Source organism: Hylobates moloch, unplaced genomic scaffold, assembly GCF_009828535.3.
Source record: "Hylobates moloch isolate HMO894 unplaced genomic scaffold, HMol_V3 SCAFFOLD_11, whole genome shotgun sequence".
NCBI classification, from domain to species: Eukaryota; Metazoa; Chordata; class Mammalia; order Primates; family Hylobatidae; genus Hylobates; species Hylobates moloch.
The window spans coordinates 75,868,828-75,882,400 of NW_026652286.1; the positions used below are offsets into that span (position 1 = coordinate 75,868,828).

At 38.5% G+C, this 13,573-nt stretch overlaps 1 protein-coding gene across 4 annotated transcripts in view; it reads left to right on the top strand.

Annotated features, from left to right (window-relative positions):
• DYNC2H1 (dynein cytoplasmic 2 heavy chain 1) overlaps window positions 1-13,573 on the top strand; it is a 388,044-nt gene that overhangs the window by 126,166 nt on the left and 248,305 nt on the right. For all 4 annotated transcript variants that reach the window (XM_032167257.2, XM_032167258.2, XM_058446233.1 and 1 more), the window contains exons 60-61: window positions 9,666-9,752; window positions 12,426-12,552. In XM_032167257.2, coding sequence (XP_032023148.1) covers window positions 9,666-9,752; window positions 12,426-12,552 — 214 coding nt within the window. The remainder of the gene's footprint in view (window positions 1-9,665; window positions 9,753-12,425; window positions 12,553-13,573) is intronic.

The window sequence follows — 13,573 nt, forward strand, 5'->3', positions numbered from 1 at the left end:
CACTATTATTGTGTTGATGTTTATCTCATTTCTTAGGTCTAGTAGTAATTGTTTTATAAATTTGGGACTTCCGTTGTTAGGTGCATATATGCTTAGGATTGTGGTATTTTCCTGTTGGACTAGTCCTTTTATCGTTATATAATGTCCCTCTTTGTCTTTTTTAATTGCTGTTGCTTTAAAGTTTGTTATGTCTGATATAAGAATAGCTACTCTTGCTTACTTTTGGTGTCCATTTGCATGGAATATGTTTTTCCACCCCTTTACCTTAAGTTTATGTGAGTCCTTATTGTGTCAGGTGAGTCTCTTTTAGACAGCAGAAACTTGGTTGGTGAATTCTTATCCATTCTGCCATTGTGTATCTTTTAAGTGGAGCATTTATGCCATTTACATTCAGTGTTAGTATTGAGATGGGAGGTTTGGATCCATTGCTGATGAGCTGGTATAATCTTTTGGGGGTGTTAAAGAACCTTGTTTTGTCATATTACCACAATTGTTTTTCTGGTTCCTTCTCATTTGGGTAGACTATGTCAGAGGGAAGATCTGGGATTCAAGGGCAGCTGGTCAGATTCTTTTGTCTAACGGGGTGCTCCCTTGCTGTGGTGGTCTTTCCCTTCCCCTAGGAGTGGATGTTTCTGAGATCTGAACTGTAGTGGTTGTTTTTGCACTTCTGGGTCTATCTACCCAGCATAGCTACTCGGCTCTGGGCTGGTGTTGGGGAGTGTCTGCACAGAGTCCTGTGATGTGATCTGTCTTCAGGTATCTTAGCTGTGGATACCAGCACCTGCTTCACTGGAGGTAGCAGGGGAATGAAGTGAACTCTGTGATGGTCCTTGGTTGTGTTTTTGTTTAGTGTGCTGGTTTCGTCTTGGTTGGCCTCCAGCCAGGAGCTGGCGCTTTAAAGAGTGCATCAGCTGTGGTCCTATAGGGAGGATGCAAACTTGCCTGAGGGACACCTGGTTACCTATTCAGGTTTCTCAGGCGGTAGGCAGGGCCTTAGAGCTTTCAAGATATTATGACCTTTGTTTTTGGCTACCAGGGTGGGTAGAGAAAGACCACCTGGTGGGGGCAGGGATAGATGTGTCTGAGCTCACCTCTCCTTTGGTGGGGCTTGTTGTGGCTGCTGTGGGGGATGGGGGTGTGGTTTCCAGTCCAATGCAATTATATTCCCAGGGGGATTATGGCTACCTCTGCTGAGCCATAGGGGTCACCCAGGGTAGTGGGGGAAAGCCAGCAGGCACAGGCCTCACCGGCCTCCTATGTAGTCTGCAGTCCTAATGGCTGGTCTCACTCCCACCATGCCCCAACAGCACCAAATGTATTTCCAGGCAGCCAGTGACCAGGGCTGAGAAATTGCCCCAGACCAGGAGCCTTCCGTTGAGAAAGCAAGCAGACTTAAATTTTTCGGTATCTCAGGGAGCCTGCAGTGGTGACCCAGTTCCTTCAAAGGGTCTGTGGATCCTTTTGGCTTTCCTAGTATGTTCCTGCAGTAGTTCTTGCAGCAAAAGTTCACCATGTAAGTTTCCACATGCTGCTCTGTCAGTCTGAGTGGGAGCTGCAAGCTAGTCCTGCCTGCTATCTATCATCTTAATCCTAATTGATCTATATTCTTGATTGTTCAATTTTTGACGTTATCTATTAATTTCCTACTGTGTATTAAAATTTATTCATCTTATTTCCTTTCTTGTACACTTTTTGGTTCTTCATATAAGAATTGCCTCCTTTTTTTAGTTGATTATATTTTTCTGTTTACGTATCACAAATTTATCCGTAGTTTTTCTGTCAGGGCCCTGAAACATCTTCATTGATCTGTGTGTTCTATTTATTTTTTCTTAGCTTTAGGCCTTCTGCTTAAGGCTGTTGTCTTGGGGCTTCTCTTCAGCATTGTTCTAGAGATTACCTATTGTATTCTTTTATTATGAATTCCTGTCTTTCTCTTCCTTCCTTTAGTTCTTCAGGTTTCTAGAACACATCTTCCATGGTAGAAAGAGTATATGGGCTGGAACATATTTTGGGATTTGCATGTCTAAAAGTATCTATAATATATTATTGTATGTGATCAATAATTGGGTTGTGTTTAAATATTAGACTAGAAATAGTTTTAGCTCACTATTTTGAAGGCCTTATTCTATTGCAGCAATTCTCAAAATTTGGTTCCTAGACCAGCAGCATCAGCATCACTTTGGAACTTGTTAAAAGTGCAGATTTTTGAACTCCACCCAAACTAACTGATTCTGATTCAGATATATTGTGGGGGAGGGGACAGTAAGGCCTCGCAATTTCTGTTTTGACAGGTAATTTTGGTGTACACTAAAGTTTGAGAACCCCTGCTGTACTCTCTTCTAGAGTTCAGTGTTGCTTTTAAAAAGCCTAATGCTACTTTGATTCCCAGTGTTTGCATGTTTCCCCATATTTTTAGGGAGTTAGGAAGCTTTCTTGACCTGTCTGATCTTTGGCTGTTAGTTATTAATCATGAGTTTTAGAAGTCTGGCTGGAAGCCCTGAGTGTGTGGCCTGCGCTCCTTGGCTGTTGAGCATCACTGTAAGGTGATCAAATATGGACTGGCCATTTTATGGGAACCCCTTAATATTTGCGGGTATTTTGAGTATAGGGTGTCAGTGATTTTACTGTAAAAGAATCTTTATATCTTTCACCTAGGATGTGGGCATAGAGGTTGATGGAGATGAGTAAGGGCATAAGCTAGACTTGCAGCATTCTGGGTTATATTAGAGGTAGTTAGCTCCCAATAGAGCATGGATTCTGAGGTCAAACTCTTTGTAATATCAATTATTAAATAATCTTCTGTATTTAGCTTTATTGTTACCTTCAGAAGTATCTGTTTACATTTTCTGAACATTTTAGGATTCTGCTTTTTTTTGGCTCCTCTTCGTATAGGCATTTTAGCTTTTGGCTTTTTGCGTTCTGGTATGTTAGTTATTACTTTTTAAAATTTTATTGGACCGCCCGGGGTGGAGCCAAGATGGCCGAATAGGAACAGCTCCGGTCTCCAGCTCCCAGCCCCAGCGACACAGAAGACGGGTGATTTCTGCATTTCTGCTTGAGGTACCGGTTTCATCTCACTAGGGAGTGCCTAACAGCGGGTGCAGGACAGTCGGTGAAGCGCACTGTGCACGAGCCCAAGCAGGGCGAGGCATTGCCTCACTCGGGAAGCGCAAGGGGTCAGGGAGTTCCCTTTCCTAGTCAAAGAAAGGGGAGACAGATGGCACCTGGAATATCGGGTCAGTCCCATCCTAATACTGCGCTTTTCCAATGGGCCTGGAAAACGGCACACTAGGAGATTGTGTCCCGCACCTGGCTCGGAGGGACCTATGCCCACGGAGTCTCGCTGATTGCTAGCACAGCAGTCTGAGATCAAGCTGCAAGGTGGCAGCGAGGCTGGGGGAGGGGCGCCCGCCATTGCCCAGGCTTCCTTAGGTAAACAAAGCAGCCAGGAAGCTCGAACTGGGTGGAGCCCACCACAGCTCAAGGAGGCCTGCCTGCCTCTGTAGGCTCCACCTCTGGGGGCAGGGCACAGACAAACAAAAACTCAGCAAGAACCTCCACAGACTTAAATGTCCCTGTCTGACTGACAGCTTTGAAGAGAGTAGTGGTTCTCCCAGCACGCAGCTGGAGATCTGAGGACGGACAGACTGCCTCCTAAAGTGGGTCCCTCACCCCTGAGCAGCCTAACTGGGAGGCACCCCCCCAGTAGGGTCAGACTGACACCTCATTGAACCGGGTACTCCTCTGAGACAAAACTTTCAGAGGAACTATCAGACAGCTGAATTTGTGGTCTCACGAAAATCCGCTGTTCTGCAGCCACCGCTGCTGACACCCAGCCAAACAGGGTCTGGAGTGGACCTCTAGTAAACTCCAACAGACCTGCAGCTGAGGGTCCTGTCTGGTAGAAGGAAAACTAACAAACAGAAAGGACATCCACACCAAAAACCCATCTATACATCACCATCATCAAAGACAAAAAGTAGATAAAACCACAAAGATGGGGAAAAAACAGAGCAGAAAAACTGGAAACTCTAAAAAACAGAGCACCTCTCCTCCTCCAAAGGAACGCAGTTCCTCACCAGCAACGGAACAAAGCTGGATGGAGGATGACTTTGATGAGTTGAGAGAAGAAGGCTTCAGACGATCAAACTACTCTGAGCTACGAGAGGAAATTCAAAACAATAGCAAAGAAGTTAAAAACTTTGAAAAAAAATTAGAAGGATGGATAACTAGAATAACCAATGGAGAGAAGGGCTTAAAGGAGCTGATGGAGCTGAAAGCCAAGTTTCGAGAACTACGCGAAGATTGCAGAAGCCTCAGTAGCAGATGCGATCAACTGGAAGAAAGGGTATTGCTGATGGAAGATGAAATGAATGAAATGAAGCGAGAAGGGAAGTTTAGAGAAAAAAGAATAAAAAGAAATGAACAAAGCCTCCAAGAAATTTGGGACTATGTGAAAAGACCAAACCTACGTCTGATTGGTGTACCTGAAAATGATGGGGAGAATGGAACCAAGTTGGAAAACACTCTGCAAGATATTATCCAGGAGAACTTCCCCAATCTAGCAAGGCAGGCCAGCATTCAGATTCAGGAAATACAGAGAACGCCACAAAGATACTCCTCGAGAAGAGCAACTCCAACACACATAATTGTCAGATTCACCAAAGTTGAAATGAAGGAAAAAATGTTAAGGGCAGCCAGAGAGAAAGGTCGGGTTACCCACAAAGGGAAGCCCATCAGACTAACAGCTGATCTCTCAGCAGAAACTCTACAAGCCAGAAGAGAGTGGGGGCCGATATTCAACATTCTTAAAGAAAAGAATTTTCAACCCAGAATTTCCTATCCCGCCAAACTAAGCTTCATAAGTGAAGGAGAAATAAAATACTTTACAGACAAGCAAACGCTGAGTGATTTTGTCACCACCAGGCCTGCCCTAAAAGAGCTCCTGAAGGAAGCACTAAACATGGAAAGGAACAACCGGTTCCAGCCACTGCAAAAACATGCCAAATTGTAAAGACCATCGAGGCTAGGAAGAAACTATAGCAACTAACGAGCAAAATAACCAACTAACATCATAATGACAGGATCAGATTCACACATAACAATATTAACGTTAAATGTAAATGGGCTAAATGCTCCAATCAAAAGATACAGACTGGCAAACTGGATAAGGAGTCAGGACCCATCAGTGTGCTGTATTCAGGAAACCCATGTCACGTGCAGAGACACACATAGACTCAAAATAAAGGGATGGAGGAAGATCTATCAAGGAACTGGAAAACAAAAAAAGGCAGGGGTTGCAATCCTAGTCTCTGATAAAATAGACTTTAAACCAACAAAGATCAAAAGAGACAAAGAAGGCCATTACATAATGGTAAAGGGATCAATTCAACAAGAAGAGCTAACTATCCTAAATATATATGCACCCAACACAGGAGCACCCAGATTCATAAAGCAAGTCCTCAGTGACCTACAAAGGGACTTAAACTCCCACACAATAATAATGGGAGATTTTAACACCCCACTGTCAGTATTAGACAGATCAATGAGACAGAAAGTTAACAAGGATATCCAGGAATTGAACTCAGCTCTACATAAAGTGGACCTAATAGACATCTACAGAACTCTCCACCCCAAGTCAACAGAATATACATTTTTTTCAGCACCACACCACACCTATTCCAAAATTGACCACATAGTTGGAAGTAAAGCTCTCCTCAGCAAATGTAAAAGAACAGAAATTATAACAAATTGTCTCTCAGACCACAGTGCAATCAAACTAGAACTCAGGATTAAGAAACTCACTCAAAACCGCTCAACTACATGGAAACTGAACAACCTGCTCCTGAATGACTATTGGGTACATAATGAAATGAAGGCAGAAATAAAGATGTTCTTTGAAACCAATGAGAACAAAGACACAACATACCAGAATTTCTGGGACACATTCAAAGCAGTGTGTAGAGGGAAATTTATAGCACTAAATGCCCACAAGAGAAAGCAGGAAAGATCCAAAATTGACACCCTAACATCACAATTAAAAGAACTAGAAAAGCAAGAGCAAACACATTCAAAAGCTAGCAGAAGGCTAGAAATAACTAAAATCAGAGCAGAACTGAAGGAAATAGAGACACAAAAAACCCTTCAAAAAATTAATGAATCCAGGAGCTGATTTTTTGAAAAGATCAACAAAATTGATGGACCGCTAGCAAGACTAATAAAGAAGAAAAGAGAGAAGAATCAAATAGATGCAATAAAAAACGAAAAAGGGGATATCACCACCGATCCCACAGAAATACAATCTACCATCAGAGAATACTACAAACACCTCTATGCAAATAAACTAGAAAATCTAGAAGAAATGGATAAATTCCTCGACAAATACACCCTCCCAAGACTAAACCAGGAAGAAGTTGAATCTCTGAATAGACCAATAACAGGTTCTGAAATTGTGGCAATAATCAATAGCTTACCAACCAAAAACAGTCCAGGACCTGATGGATTCACAGCCGAATTCTACCAGAGGTACAAGGAGGAACTGGTACCATTCCTTCTGAAACTATTCCAATCAATAGAAAAAGAGGGAATCCTCCCTAACACATTTTATGAAGCCAGCATCATCCTGATACCAAAACCTGGCAGAGACATAACCAAAAAAGAGAATTTCAGACCAATATCCTTGATGAACATTGATGCAAAAATCCTCAATAAAATACTGGCAAACCGAATCCAGCAGCACATCAAAAAGCTTATCCACCATGATCAAGTGGGCTTCATCCCTGGGATGCAAGGCTGGTTCAACATATGCAAATCAATAAATGTAATCCAGCATATAAACAGAACCAAAGACAAAAACCACATGATTATCTCAATAGATGCAGAAAAGGCCTTTGACAAAATTCAACAACCCTTCATGCTAAAAACTCTCAATAAATTAGGTATTGATGGGACATATCTCAAAATAATAAGAGCTATCTATGACAAACCCACAGCCAATATCATACTGAATGGGCAAAAACTGGAAGCATTCCCTCTGAAAACTGGCACAAGACAGGGATGCCCTCTCTCACCGCTCCTTTTCAACATAGTGCTGGAAGTTCTGGCCAGAGCAATCAGGCAGGAGAAGGAAATAAAGGGTATTCAATTAGGAAAAGAGGAAGTCAAATTGTCCCTGTTTGCAGATGACATGATTGTATATCTAGAAAACCCCATTGTCTCAGCCCAAAATCTCCTTAAGCTGATTAGCAACTTCAGCAAAGTCTCAGGATACAAAATCAATGTACAAAAATCACAAGCATTCTTGTACACCAATAACAGACAAACAGAGAGCCAAATCATGAGTGAACTCCCATTCACAATTGCTTCAAAGAGAATAAAATACCTAGGAATCCAACTTACAAGGGATGTGAAGGACCTCTTCAAGGAGAACTACAAACCACTGCTCAATGAAATAAAAGAGGATACAAACAAATGGAAGAACATTCCATGCTCATGGGTTGGAAGAATCAATATCATGAAAATGGCCATACTGCCCAAGGTAATTTATAGATTCAATGCCATCCCCATCAAGCTACCAATGACTTTCTTCACAGAATTGGAAAAAACTACTTTAAAGTTCATATGGAACCAAAAAAGAGCCCGCATCGCCAAGTCAATCCTAAGCCAAAAGAACAAAGCTGGAGGCATCATGCTACCTGACTTTAAACTATACTACAAGGCTACAGTAACCAAAACAGCATGGTACTGGTACCACAACAGAGACATAGATCAATGGAACAGAACAGAGCCCTCAGAAATGATGCCGCATAGCTACAACTATCTGATCTTTGACAAACCTGACAAAAACAAGAAATGGGGAAAGGATTCCCTATTTAATAAATGGTGCTGGGAAAACTGGCTAGCCATATGTAGAAAGCTGCAACTGGATCCCTTCCTTACACCTTATACAAAAATTAATTCAAGATGGATTAAAGACTTATATGTTAGACCTAAAACCATTAAAATCCTACAAGAAAACCTAGGCAATACCATTCAGGACATAGGCGTGGGCAAGGACTTCATGTCTAAAACACCAAAAGCAATGGCAACAAAAGCCAAAATCGACAAATGGGATCTCATTAAACTAAAGAGCTTCTGCACAGCAAAAGAAACTATCATCAGAGTGAACAGGCAACCTACAGAATGGGAGAAAATTTTTGCAACCTACTCATCTGACAAAGGGCTAATATCCAGAATCTACAATGAACTCAAACAAATTTACAAGAAAAAAACAAACAACCCCATCAAAAAGTGGGCGTAGGACATGAACAGACACTTCTCAAAAGAAGACATTTATGCAGCCAAAAAACACATGAAGAAATGCTCATCATCACTGGCCATCAGAGAAATGCAAATCAAAACCACAGTGAGATACCATCTCACACCAGTTAGAATGGCCATCATTAAAAGATCAGGAAACAGCAGGTGCTGGAGAGGATGTGGAGAAATAGGAACACTTTTACACCGTTGGTGGGACTGTAAACTAGTTCAACCATTGTGGAAGTCAGTGTGGCGATTCCTCAGAGATCTAGAACTAGAAATACCATTTGACCCAGCCATCCCATTACTGGGTATATACCCAAAGGACTATAAATCATGCTGCTATAAAGACACATGCACACGTATGTTTATTGCAGCACTATTCACAATAGCAAAGAGTTGGAACCAATCCAAATGTCCAACAACGATAGACTGGATTAAGAAAATGTGGCACATATACACCATGGAATACTATGCAGCCATAAAAAATGATGAGTTCGTGTCCTTTGTAGGGACATGGATGAAACTGGAAACCATCATTCTCAGTAAACTATCGCAAGGACAAAAAACCAAACACCGCATGTTCTCACTCATAGGTGGGAATTGAACAATGAGAACTCATGGACACAGGAAGGGGAACATCACACTCCGGGGACTGTTGTGGGGTGGGGGGAGGGGGGAGGGACAGCATTAGGAGATACACCTAATGCTAAATGATGAGTTAATGGGTGCAGGAAATCAACACGGCACATGGATATATATGTAACAAACCTGCACATTGTGCACATGTACCCTAAAACCCTAAAGTATAATAAAAAAAAAAATTATTTCCCTGAAAAAAAAAAAAATTTTATTGAACTTTGAGGGTGCAGGAGGCTGAGGTGGGAAGATTGCTTGAGCCTAGGAGTTTGAGGCTGCAGTGGGCTCTGATCGCACCACTGCACTGTAGCCTGAGAAAGAGAGTGAGACTCTGTCTCTTAAAAAAAGAAAATTATTTTTGAAATTTCTCCTATTTCATACTTTCCTCTTTTGATCTCTGTGCATATGTATCTTTCTTATTTTCTTGGCTTCATTTTAGTAGTGTTCTAGAAGAGATAGAAGATAAATAAATATGTTTACCATTTTTATCCAGAAATGTACACGTATGAGTGTTTTTAAATGTAAATTCCTAGAAGTGGTATAGTTGGGTCAGAGGAAACACTTTTAATTTTAGCGTTGCTTTTCAAATTAAATTCTAAGTAAAGGTGTTGTAATATTGAGTTACTGACAGTTTTAATTGTCATATGATTACATTTTAAGGTGCTGCTGCTGCTTTATAGTTGATATCTAAAATAGAATGACTTGTATAATATTGAGTTATATTTTAGGAATCTGAAGAAAACCGAAGACAGAAAAAGGAAACTAGAAGAGCTTCTTAATTCTGTTGGTCAAAAGGTATCAGAACTCAAAGAAAAGTAAGTTATATTTTGAAGTGTATTTTGGGTAATGCTGAGAGTGATTATTTGACATCTTGATTTCTTTCTTGTTTTGACTTTTAAGATTTAGACTCTTATGTCAGATGATGCTGTGGGACCCAGTAGTCTATAATCTTTTTAAGGGTACATTATTATGTTTAAAAATTCTATCCTTTTAACTTTTTTCTCCTTTGTGTTAAAAAAATTTCTTCATGCAAATATTATACTCAAGGATCATTTTTGAATATTATTAGTCTTAAAGCCTTTCATGCATCCTATTTAGTACAGGGTAGAAAATATTGGTATGGGAATTATAAATGTTAGAGCATTTTCTTTCAAAAGTTGTGAAGATTGAAAAGCTGAATAATATCTAATTTAATACAGTGTATGTTGAAGTGGTGTGTCATACTTCCTTTTTTAATGGAAGCAAAACTAATTATTTTACCACAAAATTAATCAGATTAAAACTATGAATTTTTTCTCTGTGTTCAGGAAACAATTTTCTCTCTCTCTCTCTCTCTCTCTGTTTCTCTCTTCCCCTCTCTTCTTCCGTTTCTCTTTCTGTCTCACTAATATATACTTATAGAGAAATACTTACAGAAAAAAAGCAAACCGAAAAGAAAACCCCAAACCAATAAACCCAGTGTTTTCAATATTCCTGATCAATTATTATGTTAGAAATATAGGAAATAATTCACATTTTTTTCCAGGTATTATTAGAGAAGTATAAGAAAAATAAGTATAATGTATTATTTTCACTGTCATATGCTCACAATCAGCACTTAATATTCAGGTAATTCTCAAATATTTATTGAATAATTAGCTTGTTATAGCAATGTTTTGACTTCATTTATTAGTCACTTGCTGTGTTAGGTGTTATACTGGGTAATTTGTGTATTTATGTCTTTAATCCTTAAAACAATGATGAGAAGTAAATCTATTTCTATTTAGCAGATTAGGAAGGTTAAAATTATATAGTCTTTTTTGTCTGAAGTTGAGCAGCCAGTAAAATACTAAGCCATGTTAGATACTAGATTTGTCTAATTCCGTAAAGTTTCTGCTCTTAACCATTGCACCATACTACCATTATTTTGGAAGGATTATTATAAGAACTTTTGGAATTAACTTTTAATTTTAAATAAAACAGAATGACATTTTTCATTATAGAGTCATTGTTGAGAATGAATTAATGTTGGTTACCATGCTGTTACTTATTATGATCCTTAATTAAGGTTTAATTGACTCTAGGCCATGAGTAACAGTCTTATTTTCTTATATATCAACAAAGAATAAAGGACTTGAAAAATAAGCATGATCTATCAATTTTTAAATTCTAATTTTACAAAATTAAAGAGATGGTTTCCATTTCTAATACAACTTATACAGAGATATGAGACTTGATTTAATGCAACAAATATTCATTGCAAAACCATGTTCAAGGTGTAATATGAAATGTTGTGGTCAATAAAGATGCAGCTTTCCATGTCCAGGTTTTAGAACAGTGCTGTTTAATGGAACTTCATGAGATTATGGAAATGTTCTGTGCTCTGTGTTATCCAATATGGTAGCCAATAGTCATATGTGGTTACTGAGCACATGCGATGTTTGTAATATGACTGAGGAATTAAATTTAAAATTTTATTTATCTTTAATAATTTAAATTTAAATAGCCACAAAGTGGCCAGTGGCTATTTGTCCATATTGGACAGATTGGTTCTAGAGTCTTATGTCTAGGGAAAGAAGGAAGAAGGCACTTAGAAAGACAGTGAAATATGCTGTAAAGTACATGCAACTTAATGCCAGCCACATCTGTGTATGAATTTTATATCCTCTGCTGATTATTGATGAGAACCTGAGCAATAATTTCTTTGGGTTTAAGTTTACATATGTATAGCATAAGATTTATAATACTTAACTTGAACTGTTCTGGATAATTAAATGCTGGTTTTATTTTTTTTTGATGCTTGGCACCACCCTGAGCATATTATAAGCACTTACACATATTTGTTGAATGACTAAATAATCATGTCAAATATTACTATTACATTTAACAAAATCACACACATATTTTTCAAGAAAAATAATTTAAAAAGAAAATTATAAAGATCAATGAATATAGGGAGAGATTATATATAATGTACTAAAATGAATTTTGAAATTTGTATTTTTAGTGGTAAATGTTAGAGGGGGTTGGGCTGTGGGGTGAGGAAGGGTGTGGTTGGAAGATACTCTAGGCAAATGGAACATTCTGAAGAACACTGGAGATAAAGGATAGGATATTTACTGATAATGTAAAATTCTTCTGATATTGACATATATTAATGGTTTTGCTGTTCAGTAATATAATGAAATAAAACTAGAAAGACAGATGGGATGTTTAGGACAGTGCCTTGAATGCCGTATTGGCAAATTTTTATATAATGCAGTAAAGCATGGAGGCCCTGTCAAGTTTCTTGAGGTAGAGAATGCTACACTTTATATATGTGTGTGTGTGTGTGTGTGTGTGTGTTGGTTTATTTGTCTCTTCTATTAATGATACTTTGTATGCAAACATTAATAGTATTATCATTAATTAAATTACGGCATAAAAGTTTACTGTATTACCTATGGATAATTTCATTAAATCTCTCCCAAATCCTTGTTGCTTTTAATTAAATTTTAATATTTACATAGATTTCAGAGCAGGACTTCCGAAGCTGCCAAACTTCAGGCTGAAGTAAGCAAAGCACAAGAAACAATCAAAGCTGCAGAAGTCTTAATTAATCAGCTTGATAGAGAACATAAGAGATGGAATGCACAGGTTTGTTTGAGAGAGGGGCCATGAGGAGTCTACCTTTAAAATGCAGGAAATCTATAATGTAATGTATGTTAAGAAAAAGGAGAGAAAGATCCATTAATTTGCACCTGGCTCAGGATAAATAATCTAGATATAAATGGCCATTATGTGAATTTTTAAACAAAATGTCTTTATATGAATAGATTTTTAGGCACAGCAGCCTATTTTCCTTTCAGTTCCGTATGTTATGAGAGATGGGCAGGATGAAGATGAGTGGATGGAAAACTTAGTACTCCTTAGAATTTTCTTTGAATTTACCTTCACCAGGACAGTAATTTTAGGATTTGACACTGTTGGCTATTTATTTTTTCTTGAAATATTTTATTATTTTGACTTTTTAGTGTTGTCTCTTGTTTTTTCCTGGTTTATTTCTGAAATCAGTTAAGTTTCCTTTCCTTTCCTGATCCTCCTCATCTGCTCATCCAGTAATGTTGATTGTCCTTGTTACTCTCTTCCACAGCAGCTTTTTCTGCAACTACATTGGGGGTTATCTCATCCCATCGTAATATCACCTACACCTTCATAATGACCAGAGCTACATTTCCAGACTACTGAGTTTTAAATGTGTATTTCCAACTTACATTAGACATTTGCATTTAATTGTCTCTGAGGAACTCAAACCCAACATGTCTAAATTATTTTCTTTTTCTTATTCCAAGTCTCCTTTATTTTCTATTTCACTGGAGGCATCTTTCTTTGGGCATCAGTACTAAAAACATATGGATCATCTTAGATTCTTCCCTGTTTACTTGTCATATCCATTTGCAAATATTCTTTATATTTGTCTTCTGTCTTTAATGCCAATTTCTTTTCATTTCTCATCTGACTTTTTTAATGTCTTCCTCCTATCTGACCCTTTAATTAGTTCGCCCTTCATTTGTCAGCTGAATTATCTTTATAAAACCCCATCTGATTACATTACTCGTTGCTTGCTTAAACGCTTTCAATGGCTCACGTCACAGTTTAAAATAGAAATTCTTTTGCA